The sequence below is a fragment of the Spea bombifrons genome, chromosome 3, assembly GCF_027358695.1.
Source record: "Spea bombifrons isolate aSpeBom1 chromosome 3, aSpeBom1.2.pri, whole genome shotgun sequence".
Classification (NCBI taxonomy): Eukaryota; Metazoa; Chordata; class Amphibia; order Anura; family Pelobatidae; genus Spea; species Spea bombifrons.
In genome coordinates, this window is record NC_071089.1 from 61,861,074 (window position 1) to 61,879,005 (window position 17,932).

General features: G+C 37.3%; 1 protein-coding gene across 1 annotated transcript in view; it reads left to right on the top strand.

Annotated features, from left to right (window-relative positions):
* The first annotated feature begins 1,875 nt into the window (after positions 1 to 1,875).
* The window catches only part of LAMA4 (laminin subunit alpha 4), a 51,390-nt gene continuing 35,333 nt past the window's right edge, over positions 1,876 to 17,932 (top strand). Inside the window, exons 1-3 of the mRNA XM_053459014.1 lie at positions 1,876 to 2,315; positions 10,295 to 10,396; positions 17,129 to 17,256. Coding sequence (XP_053314989.1) covers positions 2,118 to 2,315; positions 10,295 to 10,396; positions 17,129 to 17,256 — 428 coding nt within the window. The 5' untranslated portion in view covers positions 1,876 to 2,117. The remainder of the gene's footprint in view (positions 2,316 to 10,294; positions 10,397 to 17,128; positions 17,257 to 17,932) is intronic.

Genomic DNA, 17,932 nt, shown 5'->3' on the forward strand with positions numbered 1-17,932 from the left:
TGAGAAACAGGATGGTATTGCTAATGACTTCTAGTAGCAAGGAATGCTGAAAATGTTATTGTTCATATGAGGAGTGAAGGATATCTAAGTATACTTCAAATTCTGTGTCTTTTTGAATAGAAATAATAGGGTTTGGTGTTAGACAATGTGCCATTCTCTTTCAATACCCACGGGTACTTCTTACACTACCTTTACTAAATTAACATGTTCTTTACACATCCAACACAGACGTCCCTCCTCCATGGAAAATGAATGGGGCATTCTGTAGAAGCCTCTCATTTCCAATCTCTTACTCCGCGTTTAAGCTTGTTTGCTTGTAGGAGATGCATTCAGCCAAACACACCCATTGCTTCTTGCTCCCATGTGGTATACTCACCGCCAGCCACCTCCAATGCTGGCTTGGGAAAGGTTCTGGGGATCTAACAAGATGTAGAAAGAGTTCCTATTGAAACTAATCAGTTTAATTTTGTTTGTTTTATACAGCTTCCTCCTCGTTTTCATCAAATTTGAACTAAAAAAAAAAATCTGTGAATTAACCCCCCAGAACCCCCCCTCCATAAAGCCCGTTGTCCAAAACCAAGGAGCTGGTATCCATTTTTGTACCTTGTAAGTTGGCAGTATGATTTTAGCGTGTGATTTTCATTTTCAGCGAAAGTCTAAATTTTAGATTGAATCTAGCCCCTTATGTTTATAATTACTTGGAAATACTGTTTTTATTATAGATCAATTAAAAAAGTTCTAAAGCTTTCTCCACCTGTAACTATTTGAAACTAAACCACCATGGATACTGAGCGTGTACTTCCTTTTCATTGAAAACATTTTTCAATCTTATTCTTCTTCCTATCTTTCCCTGGCCTGTAAATTGTTCTCACAAGCGAAAAAGTTAATGTTATAAAGATTATTTAGTATTCCATTATGACTCAGCTCAGAAAAATGACGTAAAGGTTACATTCCATGTGTTTTATGGGCCTACAGTGGAAAGCGCTGGTCAGCTTTAGGCAGTTCACTCTGTCCTCGTACACTACCAGCCTTGTTTCTGGTGCTTCACAAAGCACTCCTTTAAGGGTAATACAGAACACTCTTTGTAAATGAAGCTTCCCATCCCTGAACCGATAAAGTAACATTTAAGGACTCATCAGCTTACAAGACAATTATGAACTGAACAAGCAGTGCTATAATGAAGTCTGATGAGAAGAAGAAAAAAAAACTTTACAGAATAAATAAATGCATTTTTTCGGATATTTATAGCCATAAACCGTGCGGCAGTGTCTGAGAAAATTCCTCCTCTTGGCACGATATGGATTATGCCATAATATATCAACGGTTACCTCGAATCTCGATACAATCTGAACTCCAATAACTAAAAAAATCGACATAGAATAATATTTTTTTAAAAAAACCTGCACAATAAATAAAGAATGTGTATATCTTGCACATTTCATAGATGTGACATTCAGTGTGTCAGTTTGCTTCCATGCAACTAGATAACATGAATGCCATGTCATTTACACTCATGTCTGATATGTGTGAATGACAGGCAATTTGACAGGTTTAGTTACCTGACACTTAGCTATCAGGAAGAAAACATCTCAGAGTTAATGTTACATGTCGAGTACAGTAGTAGTACAGTACGTTAAGTGTTCATATGATGTTTTCCAATAAAAACAGTTTGAGACCACGTTTTCCTTAAATAGAGGGAGGTACTAATACTTAAGGTAAATGTGCTTGCAGACCCTGGAACACAACTGTACACTGGCTGTGTCCAGACAAGCAGAAGATAAGGTGGCTAGGGGACAAGTGGTGTATTTTTTACAGACTGCTTTCTGAAAGCACTGCCCTCTTTTAGTATATCCTTCTGTAGTCCCCAGAGGGGATCAGAACAACTGGCATTAGCAGAGAAGGAGACTGCTTGTGTGTGTGTGTGTGTGTGAAGAGGAAAAGCAACTAGACTGTGCACAGCCCCTCTTCAGCTAAACATCTGGAAAGTAAAATCACAGCAGAGCTTCAATGTAAGAGGCACCAGTGGAGAGAAGAGGGTGTGTGTGCCTGCTTCAGAGAACACCAGAGCACCAGCATTTGTTAACCTGGGAGCAACACGTTTGGATGCAAGTTGAAGAATGGCTTCTGGGTTTCAGTGGCAATGTTTTTGCCTGTTAATATCACTTTGGACATATATCTGCCATTGCAGTGCAGCCTTTGAAGGCAGTGCTTTGGAATCTGAAGGCAGCACTTCATCAAATCCCAGCAGACTAGAGTCCAGAGTAATAGACATACAGCATGCCTCCATTCCTGCAAGACTGGTGCCCATCTCACAGGTAAATATCCCCAACATCAATGCTGTAGTTATTAAAGAATCTACTGATTATGCTGGGCGTTATAACTATAACTATATATATATATATATATATATATATAGTCCAAGTGTAATTCACAGGTTTAGTTTAACTGAGCAGAATGATAGTAGTAATCTAATGTATGGGTTACCTGTCCTTGGATCTTAGTTTTGCATGGTGACATAATCTGGTGTTGGAGTGCAACAAGGGATTGAGTTCAGATTCACAGAGTACAATGCACAAGGAGCCTAATCTTTCTAATCTGAAATTGGTTTGGATCTGCTACTGGGAGCACTACAGAAATAGTTAATGATACTATAGCAGGGGCAGTCAACTTGTGGTTGCACTGAGTTCCATCAACTCCCCTCTATAGGGTACATAGGGGTTCTAAGGTCCACATTTGACTACAGTTAACATACAGCTAGTTTCAACAAGCATAGGTCAATGACATGATATTTGCAGGTTAAACATTAGACAAGTGAATTGAATGGGTTTTAGGTGATTTAGAGTGGATATTGTTGCCTTCTGATGGAGTCTCAGAGGGTTTTTTGTCTTCAACCACTCTAGAGCTCATGGGTGGCTGCAGACTTTTAGCTACGAAATTAAAGACACAAACAAAGCTCAACTTCATGTATGTTCTTTGTACTCTATGCATTTTTGTAATTATCTGCACAACAATAGTGTTAACTGCTGAACAATCTGGAATTAAAAAAGTGTATCAGTTTTGTAAGTTGTAACTGGGGCCATCTTTAATGTTGAAGAGGTCCTGGCAAAGTTCTTCATGGTGGTTCTCACCCCCTAAAGGGTCTCCTAAAGCCATCTTAGCCCTTTGTGTTAGTTGCAAAAGCCTTAAAGATGTCCCTGACGCTAAAACTTAAAATTTCACTGGTGACAATTCTATAGTAAAGTTTCTATATTAAGCAAAAATAATGGAATGCATGAATTAAACTTACTAGGTGTCCAGTGACAGTTATTTCTAGACACAAAAATAGAACCACAGACGCTTACATCATCCTATTTGCACATACTTGTCACCATGAAACCTTGAGTTTGGGGGAGTGTTATTTTTCTCTTGACTTTCTGAGTGTGTAGTTGCAGAGGATTAGTGTAGAAGAACCTATAGAAGTATACAGTGTAGCTATGCTGGGTAATTCTGTGAAAAATTCACATAATGCTTTTTAGTTACTAAAATGAAGCCACAGACTTTGTCAATGGCACACTGTTCTGCTACACTGAATATTTACTATTTCTTTAAAATAATATCCTACTGTTTTCTTCTTTGCAAAATAATACTTTTATTACCACGGACTCTACATTATTTCAACTAAACTAATAAGTAGATTTTAGAGCCGGACATATTCCTTTCATATGAATGAACAGTGGCATGTAAAATTGCCACAAGGATTGGTGTTTCCTAGCATGACAATGTTTTTCTTGTTCTGTGGTATGAAAATCACATTTGCTGCATTGATGTAGTTGCTGCAGTGGGTTAAACATTCAAAATTACATATAGTTTTAAGTGATTTATAGTAGTGTGGGAGGCACTCCTGGAGGCCTACACACGATGCTGTCCTGTTCCTAGTGAGACCACAGCTCAATACAGCTGCCACCATAGGCTTAGTTGGCCTAGGCCGGAATGTGCCACTGGTATTGAACAAACAAATTAGGAATGTCCACAGAATGAACACAAACAGTTGTAAGTGGGGTAAAAGCAACATTTACTTAGCTTACAGTTTAAATCTTGGTGGGACGGTATCTTTTATTAAAACAGAGTTGCATGTGACTTTTCTCGGGTCACTGGGTCACTCTGCTCTTTCTGTGGGGTGCAGAAGCGGTGTTTGGACATGCTTATTTCCACCCAATTCCCCACTCCCGTACAAGTCTAAGATATCTGAGGGCTAACCTGCAAAATCTCCCCATAAGCATTTTTCCACTTTTGCTGCCCTTCAGCTATTTTCCATGCAGGAGGGCTGTGCTGAGCCATCACGCTCCATTTAATAGTGGAGTGCAGGAAGATGGCATCATATCCCGGAGCCTATAAAGGACAATGGTGCTAAGGGGGCAGCAACCATGGTGGTGTGGGTTAGGACAGCACCAAAGGTAAACACACCACAGGATATACTTCCCATCAGTCAGTGGCAGCTCTGGCTCTGCACTTTCCTAATTAGGAGTGCTTTACTGCCACTCATACAGAATGGACCCCAGTATGCAATGACTATAGTACTTGGGGACTTCTGTCTAATGCTCTCTTAACTAGCACATGATATAAACATATGAGATAATATCCCACTCTTTTACCAGCTGCCATATATACTGATGTATACACTTTTCCTCTTCCTCCCTTGTTAATTACAGTAGGGCAAAGTAGTGTAAAACATGTGTCATATTATCAAACTATTAGAATAGCTGTATTCTCTGTAAAAGATTGACCTACACTGGGCATAAGATGTGGTTTCAAATACCAAATTTTCACTCTAGCCATGAACAAGTCCTAAATATATCTTCTAGAAAACTACTGCTTAGCTATACCTCAGCCTTATTTTGGCCTTTTGTTAACCTTGTACAATTCTTGTGAGGGGGTTTTCCTTAACATCCCTTTCCTGTTGTAAAGCGTGAGTTTATTGTGTATTTGAACTCAAATTACTTCTTTATGGCTATATAGAGGCTAATGTTGTTTTGTATAAAACATACAAAAACTACAGTTTCTCCAAGCATGAACTGTTATGAGTTCTACCATCTGCTCATAGTTTGTAGATACTCTGACTTAGCGTATGCAGGTCAAAATTATGTGTGCTATCCAACTGTGAATAAGTATTGTGCAGAACGTTAAATTAGTCATGCAAAAAAAACAAGACTAGCAATGATCTGAACCAATTTGATTTAACCCAGGAATTCAGAAATGTGGACAGATGAATGCATTTAGTGCTAAGGTGTCTCTAAATAATACTCCATATTTTTAAAACAGGTTGCAGTAATATAATTTGCTCTAGAAAATTGAAATCTATTAGATTGACTATTCACAGATATAACTAATACTTCTTATTTGGGAGGCCATGTTCATGAACTAATTCATATAGCAGTTTGAGATTCGTATTTACCGTCTTTCTAGTTAAGCAGAACCAGCATAGGGATGCTCCCAGGTTCTTCAGGTTGTCCTGCACCGAATCCCCTTTGCATTTATGTAAATACACAAATCCATATCCTAGATACCCACTAATTAGAAAACATTTTTTTTAGTATTTGTAATAATAATTTATATGTCACATCAGTGATACTCACTAAAAACATTTTTTTGTTAGTATTTGTATTTAGTGATAAAACATTTTTCAAAAGAAAGCGTATGGTGGTAACTTTTCAGATCAGTCCTACTTTCAGGCTAATCATCTACTTGTAGCTGCTGTGCACATTGTTTATTTTACGTTGTAGACACTTCTACTCAACATGAGAAAGTTTGCCATGTGCGGTGCAAGCAAGTGTTTAGGTCAGATGGGGCAAATATGTTATATTACCTATGCTGTGAAAATGAACCCTTGAGATTAGTCACACTCTTTTTTTTTTGTGGAAATTTAAGAGTTAAATTTAGAGATGCTCAAATCCGCAGAAATTTAAGCCACATATGTTTCATATTGAAGTGTTTTAGTTTCTCATGGAGATCTTAATTAAAATCATATGCTGGAATCCGAGTACGCCACAGCAATCACTCAGTAAACGAGAAGGGTTTATGCACAGCCTCCTGTTTGGATTGCATACCAACACAGAGATGGAGGGTGTGACAGTTCATTATGGCTTGTCCACATGGTAGAATTTCCATTCATGCAACACAGCAATTAGTAGCCACATGTACCAGATCAAATGTAGAAGATATTAAGCAGTTCACGGAGATGACACATTATGTATTTAGGATAACACTGGGCATATTAATTTACAGAATAAATGGATAACTGTCTACATTATTGCCCTTGGGGTGTTCGGCGCCCCTCTATTAAATACACCCACCCTGCTAAATTCAGCTGTGACATCAAACAGTTCTCAAGGTCAGGCTGTATGAGGCATATTATATAAGGCTACAATGAATAATGCTACACAGTGTCACTTGTTTTTATCACACATTTTCTTTTTGATTCAGTAAATATTTAGTTGCATTTTGGGGGTAAAACATCCACTGACTAAAGACACACATATGACAAGTCCATGTTGACAATTGTTTTCCATTTTCATGAGAGCCATATTGATGTTATATGTTGTCCACCAGAACATTATTTTTGTACTTTAGCCAATAGCATATGAAATTCTTAGACAATAAAAGTGACTGCTAATGAAAAACTTGTCTAACATTGCAGAATTAACAAATCCTATATTTCATATATGATTTGATCCAAATTGTGAAGTTAGACATTGTGAAGTTAGACAGTAAAAAAAAAAGACCCACAAAAAAATCTTGCCTCTAAATCCTCAACAGCTGAGGTTGGCATGGTCTTTTGATAAGCAGATGTCTATATGATTTTGTGCTAAATCTATAGTGATCAGAGCTTTGAAGCTACTGTGCTAATAAACAACCTTACAACTCAGTAGAACGTATATTCTTATTTTAAGACTGGCAGCTAGTGAATTGGTGGAGTACCTAACGTAAAAATCTGTAGACTTGGGAGACTAGTATTTGGGCTTGTTACAGAGATTTGAGGCTTATTTTGTTCCCAATGAGACAAATAATTCAATTTGCTGTTACAGAACTAAAAGCATCTAATTATTGTGGGAAATTCATATGCATCAGTTAATTGGCACATGGTTTCTTGGATACTCTCTTCAATTCAAGTTACTTTTGAGCTTTAAAAAACACTACTTCCTCACTGAAATAAAAAAGGAGTTGGTTGAGGTATTGTGAGTTGAGCTTTAAAAATATCTATTTAATCTCATTTAATGTAATTAAACTTTGTACATAAGAGATGGGTAATATAGAGTATGACTATACAGTATCCCTGAAAGTATTTCAATTCTATTCTTGATTAATAAAAACAAAGCCAAAGGCATAGGGCTTAACTTAGGTCATGCTGTGCAATCATGAGAATCCCATCGTATAAAGCCATACAGTTGTTTCAAAATTGTGAATAATCTAAATATACATTCAACTCAATGATAGCACAGTTATGTCTATAGTTGGCTATAGGTTACTTTATATATACCCAGCCAGGGTATTACCGTGATTACAGGGCCGCCTTGGAACATTAAAGCCAGCGACCACTTGAAGATGTAAGTGCGTCCAACGGCTGCATATGCACGGATGCATGCTCCATTTCTATCAGTGACGACTTTGGTTAGGACATAAACTGCATATTATTAAATCTAAATTTATATATTTTTTAATGTATTATGGAGGATTATATTTCCTTTATAATTATATATTATTAATACAGCCTGCTCATTTTCTGTAAACCACAGCCTTGATTTTTTGCTCAGGATACGCATATGTGCATAGCTGGAAGCTTGCCATGTTGAACACAGGGTCAGTTTCTTCACGGGGAGTTGTCTAGCTGTGCCTGTCCAACAGATCAGTGATTTCCCATGATATGTATCTGCACCACTCCTATCAAGTGTGTTTCCTAGTGTTGCCAATACATCATTGCCTTTCCTACAGTTCTTTACAACGAGACCTCTTGTTCTAGCTATCCTTCGACCTTGGAAAATTCGACTGTGTCCGCCCATTCATCTTGTAGGTAAACATCCACTTAAGGACTCCTTTTATCTGTGGGCCTTGTAACTGTGGCCAAAAAAGGCAACAGTCGCTAAGAGCTAAACAAAGGAAATCATTCTCGCAATGTGTGGTTTTCAGAGATAGAAGTAAACCTTATTGTAATGTATTGCCATACATACTATATATTTTTTTTAACAGTAGGTAAGAGAACCTACTTTTTGTATCCTCATATATATTTGTACATTGTAGAAATGTACCATTGTCCCTGATCTCATTGTAGTATTTCTTTCAATGGTATGTATGAATGTGCTTCTGAAGATAAGGTCTACAAAACCTTGTTTTAGTTGAGGCCCTACAAGTCATCCACAAAGTAGCATCAGACTCTTTTTACCGTTACACCCATTTCTTTATATATCTTGTGGACTTTCATAGTTAGTCGAATCCTTTGGGGATTGTTATGTTACTCCAGGTGATACAATCTACATCCAATTCTTCTGTTGATAACATCATTTACATTCCATCCCTAGTATATTTATATTTCTGTAGTTGATAAGCCATATTTTACTTATAAAGAATTGCAGAGTTGTAAATATAAATCAAAGTTGAATCCTTTAATGCCACCAACAAAGAAGAAGATGTAAAGTTACTTAAGCGTTACCTTTGCTGCTGATGTTCACAAGGCTAAATACATCACTGGCGAACAGCCAATTCTGCTTTTACTCTCAACAAGTTTACATTGGAATAGGTTGTGTGTCTTGTTCACTTTAAACTGTAAAGACTGCGCTTAACTGGTCCAAAAAAGCTACATTTGTATTAAGAATCTTCTTAAAGTTTGTCTATGCTGTCTTGGAACTAAATCATTTGATTTTAAATATGTAATAAGTATTGTCTTCAACTGTGCTGTTATTAAAACAATATTACAATTTTCCTTTTTTCTCAACTCACTTCTTGTTCTCCCAGGTTCCATTTATATAGCTTGAGTGTTATTAAAGCCAATGGATTGTAACTATCAGGCACACAGTAATATCTGTAACAAAAACAGATACGGCCATACAAGTTGTTAAATATCAATGACACACATAGCAATTTTAGGGTTAACTACCAAGTGTTCTCTCATAGTGTAAGTGTGAAGTACATCTGTCCATACACTAAGCTGTCTTATAGATAAAGCCCTCAGCACCACATTCCACACTTTCTCTGTGCCATTCCTCACACAGATGGCTTCCAAATTGAATTTTTGGCCCACTGTTTATGGAAAATTAGCTGCTATATTTATTTATATGCAGCATATCAGCATGGACGTAAATACATATATATTACCACCACATGCTAATATGCTGCATTTTTTAAATCAAGATATATATGTATTCATATATTGTTTTATGTATTAAATTGCTTCATAGCATGTGATCATTATAGCTTATTTGCTTTTATAGTAAATTTTGCTTGATAGTATCAATTGTAACTAACTAATTTTTTCTTCTTTCTTTTGAAACATTAATTTATATAAAGTGAAACATTACCGTGTTGTTTTGAAGAAGTCTGCTAGGGGCTTGTGCCAATAAAATTTTATTCAATCCAGTGAATTTAGAAAACAAATCCGACCTTAGGGCTCTGTGACCCATGCGGTCCATGGGAAAATTCAGAACTGCATTGTTGCTGTGATCATGTAGAGGGAGTATATGATCTGTGCAGGTAATGGTTTTTGTCTTGAGCTTTGAGTCCGTCCTAGTGGGGACAGTAGTACTGTACTATAATATTGAGTATATGTAGGGCCTATAGACTTTGCAGCACTATAATTAGGCATGAACATGTCATGATGGTACAGATCTGTTAATCCTTCCCTCACCATTATAAAGTTCCATTCCTGCAATTAAAAGTAAGCAGTGCATATCTCCCAGCAGTTCTGTTTTTCTGGGACAGTCTCAATTGTAAGGAACTTTTCTGATCAGCTCCACTGTCTCACTTTTCCAGACTGTGGGGATTATGGGCCAGTTGTGGAGATCTATTGATTTCCCCTGACTAGCCCAGGGAGCTATAAAGTCAATGGAGGTCTGATTAGAATCAGCTTATGCATAAATCTCAGTGTATGTGTGTGATCGTGTCATGGGTGAACTTTTAAATGTATCAGTGCAAATTTGTAGAGGGTTGCTCTTATAAGTCTTTCTCTTTCTGTTTCAAATTTTATGCAAAGGACAAAATGTGGCAAATCCTTCAACTTACATTCATGTGAAAAAGAAACATCTAATATTATGTTCCTTTTCTTCAACAGAGGTGTCAGGTGGGATTCTACTACTCAGTTTCTGGAGAGTGCCTACCTTGTAAATGCAATGGAAACTCGCAGAAGTGCTTGGATGGTTCTGGAACTTGTGTGGTAAGATCCCTTTTAGGTGAAATAAAAATAAAATTTAACATTTTTTATATGGAATATAGCTACAAGGACATTAAAACTTAATATAGTTAGGCATTGATCAATAGTATTATCTGTGGAAGCTAGTGTGGTTTACAGAGGGCAGATCATGTCAAACAAATGTGCATTCTTTGCACTAAGTAGGGAAGAGAAATGTGGATCATGATGTGTAATTAGATATGAACCATTGAGATACAGCATTTGATTTGGTGGTTCAGAGAATTTCACTGCACAAATTATAAGAGATAGGTTTAAGGACGATAATTTGTTCCTGGATTAAGAAGACAACAGCATACAGAGAGTTGTTAGTAAAACAACTGTAACCTGATTATCACAGGATAATCTCCTTGAATAGTTTTCACAAGTGGAATTTGCAAGAAGTATTTCAGTTTTTCATAATGGCATCAAAAACAAGAATCCATTATATGATTCAATGGGAGACATTCTTCTATATTGGCGAACGCAAGAATACATATTTGAAAAATAAATGTGCTTTCACTGTAAGCGATACACGAGTTTTCTTATAATTACCGTATTTATCGGCGTATAACACGCACTGGTGTATAACACGCACCCCCATTTTTGAACAAAAAAACTGAACAAAAAAAACTTCATCAGAATCACTGCTATCTGGGAAACCACACACACACAGTAAGACACACACAGTAAGACACACACACAGTAAGACACACACACACTCAGACACACACACACTCAGACACACACTCAGACACACACACAGTAAGACACACACGCTAAGACACACACAGTAAGACACACACACACTCAGACACACACACCCTAACCCCCCTTCTCAGGATCTCCCCTCTCTCTCCCTAACCCCACCCCGGTCACTTACCTTCAACTCCTGTGTTGGAAGCGTGAGGCGTTTGTCTCGGGTGCCGGCGCTTCACTGCTGAGCGCCGGCACCCGAGACAAACGCCTCACGCTTCCAACACAAGAGTTGAAGCGCTGAGACAGGCGGCGGCGGCGGAGGCAGGCGGCAGGCGGCAGGCGGCGGAGGCAGGCGGCAGGCGGCGGAGGCTGAGGCAGGCGGCGGAGGCTGAGGCAGGCGGCGGGCGGCGGGCGGCGGCGGCTGAGGCAGGCGGCTGAGGCTGAGGCAGGCGGCGGCGGCCGCCAGCAGAGGAGTCCTGGATTTCTGTCAGTCAGGGGGGCCCGAGAGTTGCCGAGCGGTCGTCTTCAGCAACCGCTCGGCACCCCTTGGGCCCCCCCTGACTGGCAGAACTCCAGGGCCCGGTCGCAGTTGCGACCCCGGTAGTTCCGCCACTGGCTCTAGGATTTATCGGCGTATAACACGCAGGTAGGATTTCAGCTTCAAATTTTAGTTAAAAAAGTGCGTGTTATACGCCGATAAATACGGTATTCTTGAACTGTTCTACATTTTTCAAAATATGCATTATACTCTGGGGCCAGCAACAATGCAGGATGATATGTACAGTATCTCACAAAAGTGAGTACACCCCTCACATTGTTGTCAATATTTTATTATATCTTTTCATATGAAGAAATGACACTCTGCTACAATGTAAAGTAGTGAGTGTACCGCCTGTATAACAGTGTAAATTTGCTTAGGGGTGTACTCACTTTTGTTGCCAAGGTTTAGACACTAATGGCTGTGTGTTGAGTTATATTTGAGGGGACAGCAAATTTACACTGTTACACAGGCTGTACACCCACTACTTTACATTGTAGCAGAGTGTTGTCACTGTATATACTAGTATAAGTCTGTGTTTTTAAAGTAAATTAATTATAATTAATTTACTTCCTTAGTGTTATTGATATTGCTGACATGCCTCGATTCAGCAACATAACCCCCCTACTCCGAACACCTGACGTCATCAGTGAGTGACATTGCTGCCTATCACAAGATGGCGGCGCCAACTGACACACCAATAAATTCACTACCATAAAGTTTGACAAAGGCTGGTGTTAGAATTATGCTTGGAAAGAGATAAAATACTAGCATTAGACATATCCTGGGATGTTTTCAAACGTATATGGTTTGATGGGGTAAATTCAAATGGCTTCAAAGATGTCCCAAATTGGACATGGGGTAGAATTTTCAACATGTCAATATTCCAAGTTAAAAAACTGAATTGGGCATGTACCAAATGTGACCTATTAGTCCCCAAACAACCCAACAAACCCATGTATGTGGTATCACTGTGTTGAGGAGATGTTGCTGAATACATATCGAGGTGTTGTTTGACAGTGGCATAAACCAGGAGCTGTAAATTTATATCTGAAGTAAAGTTTGATGGTAGAATTAGTGCATGGGATGAGTTAAAATACTGGTATTTGAAATATCCTGGGGTGTCCCGTTTTCAAACATATATGGTTTGATTTGGTAAATTGAAGTGGCCAGCTTCAATGTTACCCCAAATAGGACATGGGGGTAGTGTGACCATATTTAAAAAAATGAAATAGCAATAAGCTACTTGTACTTATTACCCTATAACATGTAAAACAGCAAAAATAAATAAATAAAGAAAAACATTAAGTATTTCTAAACTCAGGACAAATATTAGAATCTATTTAGCAGGTATTTTCGATAGTTTTTTCAGTTGAGTAAAAGATTTTTCAAATAAAAGTGAGAGTCATTTTTAAAAATAAAAAAATCACCATATTTTATATTTTTTTATAGTAAATTAGACTATATGGTAAAAAATAATGTTATCTAAAGAAAGTCCTGCTTGTCCTAAAAACCAAAACAATATATAAAGTATATGGGTGCCAGAAGTCAGAAGAAAATTTACAGCTAAACAGCAACACCGCAAAAATGTTAAAACAGCCTTTGTCCCAAAGTATACTACAAGTAAAAACAGTCTTGTCATTAAAGGGTTAAATAAAAAAATACATATGTCCCCAGAGGGAAATAGGTCACCAAACAGAACAGAATATCATTATGTTAATTTGAAAATAATACAAAAAAACACAACATTTTTTTTTTTATCAGGAAAAAAGGGGCACAAGTTTACAAGCCAGAAATAGCATCAGTCTGGCTCCAGTTCTGGGTAGAACTGCCAAAATCAAGATGGTTGGAGACATAATGAGAACAAATGTTTATATGCCATGGAAAGCTTTTGGGTCTATGACACTGTCTTTCCATGCATGTTTAAAATGTGCTGTTGGTGCCATTATATTGTGTTTTGTGGTTTTACTTGAATTTTTCATGATCTCCCCAAAGTCTACTATAGATAATCTTAGATTGTGACTAAATGTTTGATGTTTGCATGTCAGTTTAAATTCTAATATACACTACTGTTCAAAAGTTTGAGGTCACTTAGAAATGTCCTTGTTTTTGAAAGAAAGGCAGGTTTAGTCCAGTAAAATAACATTAAATGGTTCAGAAATACAGTGTAGACTTGGTGGTGTTGTAAATGACTGTTGTAGCTGTAAACAATTTTTTATATCTTTTATTTTTATTTGAAATGGAATAACTTCATAGGCATACAGAGGCACTTTATCAGCAACCATCACTCCTGTGTTCCAATGGCACGCTGTTTTAGCTAATCCAAGTTTAATTTTAAAAGGCTGATTGATCATTAGAAAACCAATTATGTTAACGCAGCTATGTGACCCCAAATGTTTGAAGTAGTATATTTGAAACTTTACAACAAAATGAAATAAAAAGCATGTAACTAAGGAAGAAATTTCCATAATTGCTGGAATCTAGAGCCAAGGATACACAAAGTGTCTTAAACAGACATTAGTGTCCATGACCAAATTTGTTATAACAATAAGATGCACATGAGATGTTTATTGCTGCCTACTTCTGCCTGTGGGTGATCTAGATATTAGTAAGCATACCTTATTACTTTAAGCCATTAAGTGATGTTAGGTTGTCTAGGTGAAAACATTTTACCAACAATCTATATATCTGTCATATATCTATACATATACATACATATACACTAAGTTTATGGATAAAGAAATTATAAAATTCATCCCCAAAATCCACAAAAGCAAATTTCAGGGACCAATATCAGTCCTTGTTTCAAAATTACCCATATTTTACAGTGTCCTGATCCTAAAAACACAGCTAAGAACCGTTAGGATAATTCATTGATTCATCTGAGTTGTGTTTCCAGAAGATAAAAGGCCCTATTAAAACCTGACTGCTCTGTGGGAAGATGGATGGAAATTAAATGCCATATCTAGAGTTTGCTAAGTCCATCAGTTTAGTGGTTTTTGGAAACTGATGTTTAGAGCTTTATGGAAAATAATCTTCAAGAGGCAATTTTCAAACATTTAGTGCAGTAAAAAAAGGCATTTGTAGTGATGAGTGATCATTGTATGCATTGTGGTTGTTGTTTAAATGTCTGCTGCTACCCAATTTATCAAGCCATTAAAATGTTATATTATAATCATTAAACCAACTGAACCATCAAAACCTGAAAGCAGGTTCAGGAATGAATTGTAAAATTGAGATGGGAGAAACAAAAGTCCTCACTGAACTATTTTTTTAGAAAAAAAATACCCTGGATTTCATAACAAATCGTTTGACAAATGTCCCTTGTGTCCTATGTTTCCTCCACTGTCAAACCAATGTTATCACATATGGAATAGTTAAGAGAAGAATTTACCATGACAATCCTTCCTCTCAACTCAATATGTATTCTCTATTTAAGCAATGATTTATTCCAAACAGGAAAGTTCAAAAGATATAATATGACAAAACAAAACGAGTCACTGTTAAGTGCTATGAAGAAGGAAGACAAATGGCATTTTTTGCAATAGGAAGGTCAAGGCTACAAGAAGTCTATTTATCTTTCATCAAATGCATAGACTTCCCTGTTTTGAAATGCATTTTGATGTTTATGTGTTTTGATGTTTATTTTTATTGCTATAATCTAACTGTAGGATGATGTTATTTAATTAGATAGCATTTATACAGTATATTGATTTTAACATCAACATTCTAACATTTCCACATGTGAATGCGGGTTTTATTCCAAGGGCAGTACATGGCCCTGTCCAGGTATAAATGTGTGTGGCTTCTTCCGGAACCTGTTTGACCACTGGAACTCACTTTTCCAAGATAACAATGCAAACACTTGTTTTATGTAAAAGGTACTGGTTCTGATGTTCATAGAAAGAATACTACCTTGTACACAGGACCTGTCACCGTGATTAAACACCGGAAACTTGCCTTTGCTTTATTCTCTGAAGCACAATGGTGTTAGGGTGACCCCATTGGCCAATTGATACATATACACATGTGAAGTGCTGCCCTACAGTATATGGGATGGGCATCATTGGAGCCATAGGGTACTGTATAAATTGTCCACACACTAATTGGATGGAAAAAGAATAAAGCATAAAACAGAAAACTACATAGCAATCAGGTCAGCATTAATCACAAACAAGAAATCCAATTGGAGTATAAAACAGAACTTTTAATAAAGAATACTTCGAAAAATCATATATTGACCACTCCAGTAAACATCAGCGCCCTTGAATTTTGTTTTCTATCAATAGTGAGTGGGTTCTACAGTACTTCTTAAAAGTACTATTATTACTTAGTGCCTTCCTTTAACAATAAGAGCTGCTTAAAGCATTCATTGGCTCCTAGGTATGCAGTTAGCTACTTTGGTTTACTTTCTTATATCACCAAATATGTTATTTGTAAATGTTATCCTTTCCCCTGATGAAGTTTGGAACCATATTTACTGTGCTTTAGTCCTTTAGTGCTTTAGTCCTTCATCTGCCACACTTTTGGCTTATGGCCAAACACAATGTTTTTAAAAAGGTTTCCCAATCACAGATGCTTTTTGTTATTGTATATACATAGAGTAGCAGCTTTGAACAACAACGTCCAATGCACATGAGTCCAAGTACTGTAAACCTTGAAAGCTGTGATGTATCCATAGTTCTGTGGTAACGTCCACACAAGTCTTCTAACCACAGTAATGTGTACCATATAATGTTAGCCATATTGTTGTTCTAGTGGTGTCCCTTTGGGAATTTGCAAGATTCTAGGGTCATATACAAGTGTGCCATAACAGCGGGTGTTATAAGAAAAAATGCATTCCCCTACAGCCTACAGTATATCTCAAGGGCTGCAAGGTTGTGAGCATGTGTTTAACCGCTTTTTCAATGTGTGTATTAAAGGGAATCTGTCTCCTAAACAGGATTTGCACTGTTAATGTTGAACGTAGGGTCAAGCTCTGTATCTTTCTGCAAACAGATGTGTAGAACCACCCGGAAGAAAACAATATAGGTTTACTGGATCTGTTCCTACTTTTATGACATTAACATGTGACACCATAAGCAAAGTAACCATTCTCAATTGCAGTACTCAATTCACATAGGGTTCTTCGTTATAATGTACAGATTATCTTTTATGCTCTATACACAATATTAGTATTGTATGGGATGTTACCCCATCTCATTTGGTGATAACATAGACCATTTACTGCTATTGTCCTGCACAACTCCAGTACAATTCACATTCGGCTTTAACAGGATTAACATTGTTAACAGGATTCTCCTTTTGTTTAAAAATAAAGCTATCGGTTCTGGTATTTTTTAATTTTGAATACATCATAAGCATTATCCAAATGTATTCGCTCGTAGAGGAATATTATTGCATTTAATGATACTGTAATAATACTAATGCGCAATTAATATTGAAAACATAATAATAAAAATGCCTGTACTTGTTTAATACAGGACTGCCAACGAAACACTACAGGTGAACGCTGTGATAAATGCCCACCTGGATACATGGAAGATTTGATTCACGGCGTTTTGAGAAACTGCCTCGCTTGTCCATGCCCACTGCCAACCAGCTCCAACAAGTATGTAATGAATGGGGGAAACGTGCTATCAGATTTTTAAAAAAAACATTATCAGCACATTTGAGCAAGCGAGTGTGTCACTAGTCACCATTTTTCAGGATTGTGACACTTTTTTAGAAGACAGTGTTCATAGAGTCTGAGGTAGAGTTACTGTAAGCTTTCAAGATATCAAAGATCAATTCTTCTGATGTAATTATTAATGTTTACACCTGAAGAAGGTACTACTAAGGAAGAACTGCCTTCAGAGTTTGTAGGGCCCAGAGTAAAAATGCTTTGTATGGCCTTTTTGCCCATAGAAAGGAGCAAGTGGGGTTTCCACCATGGAGAAGAACCCTCCTTATCCTGTCCCAAGTCCAAATCAGGAGGGCCCTTCACTGGCGCTACTTACTGCTCTGTGGGTCTAAGAGAAGTGGAATGCAGTGACATGACATCATACCTCAGAACTCCACTTTACTTAAACCTAGATAGATCATAGAACAGTATGTAGCTGCAGTGCAGGGCCCTGTTTTATTATCTGTAAAATGAAATGGTTCTGTTTTTAACACACATTAAGAACCATTTAAGTACATGACTTGTGAGTAAATCTAATACTTACACTGGATTTGATGACAATGCACAGTTCATTGTCCACTTGCTGCCAAAACCAGAATTCTTGATTTACCAAACGGAAAACTGT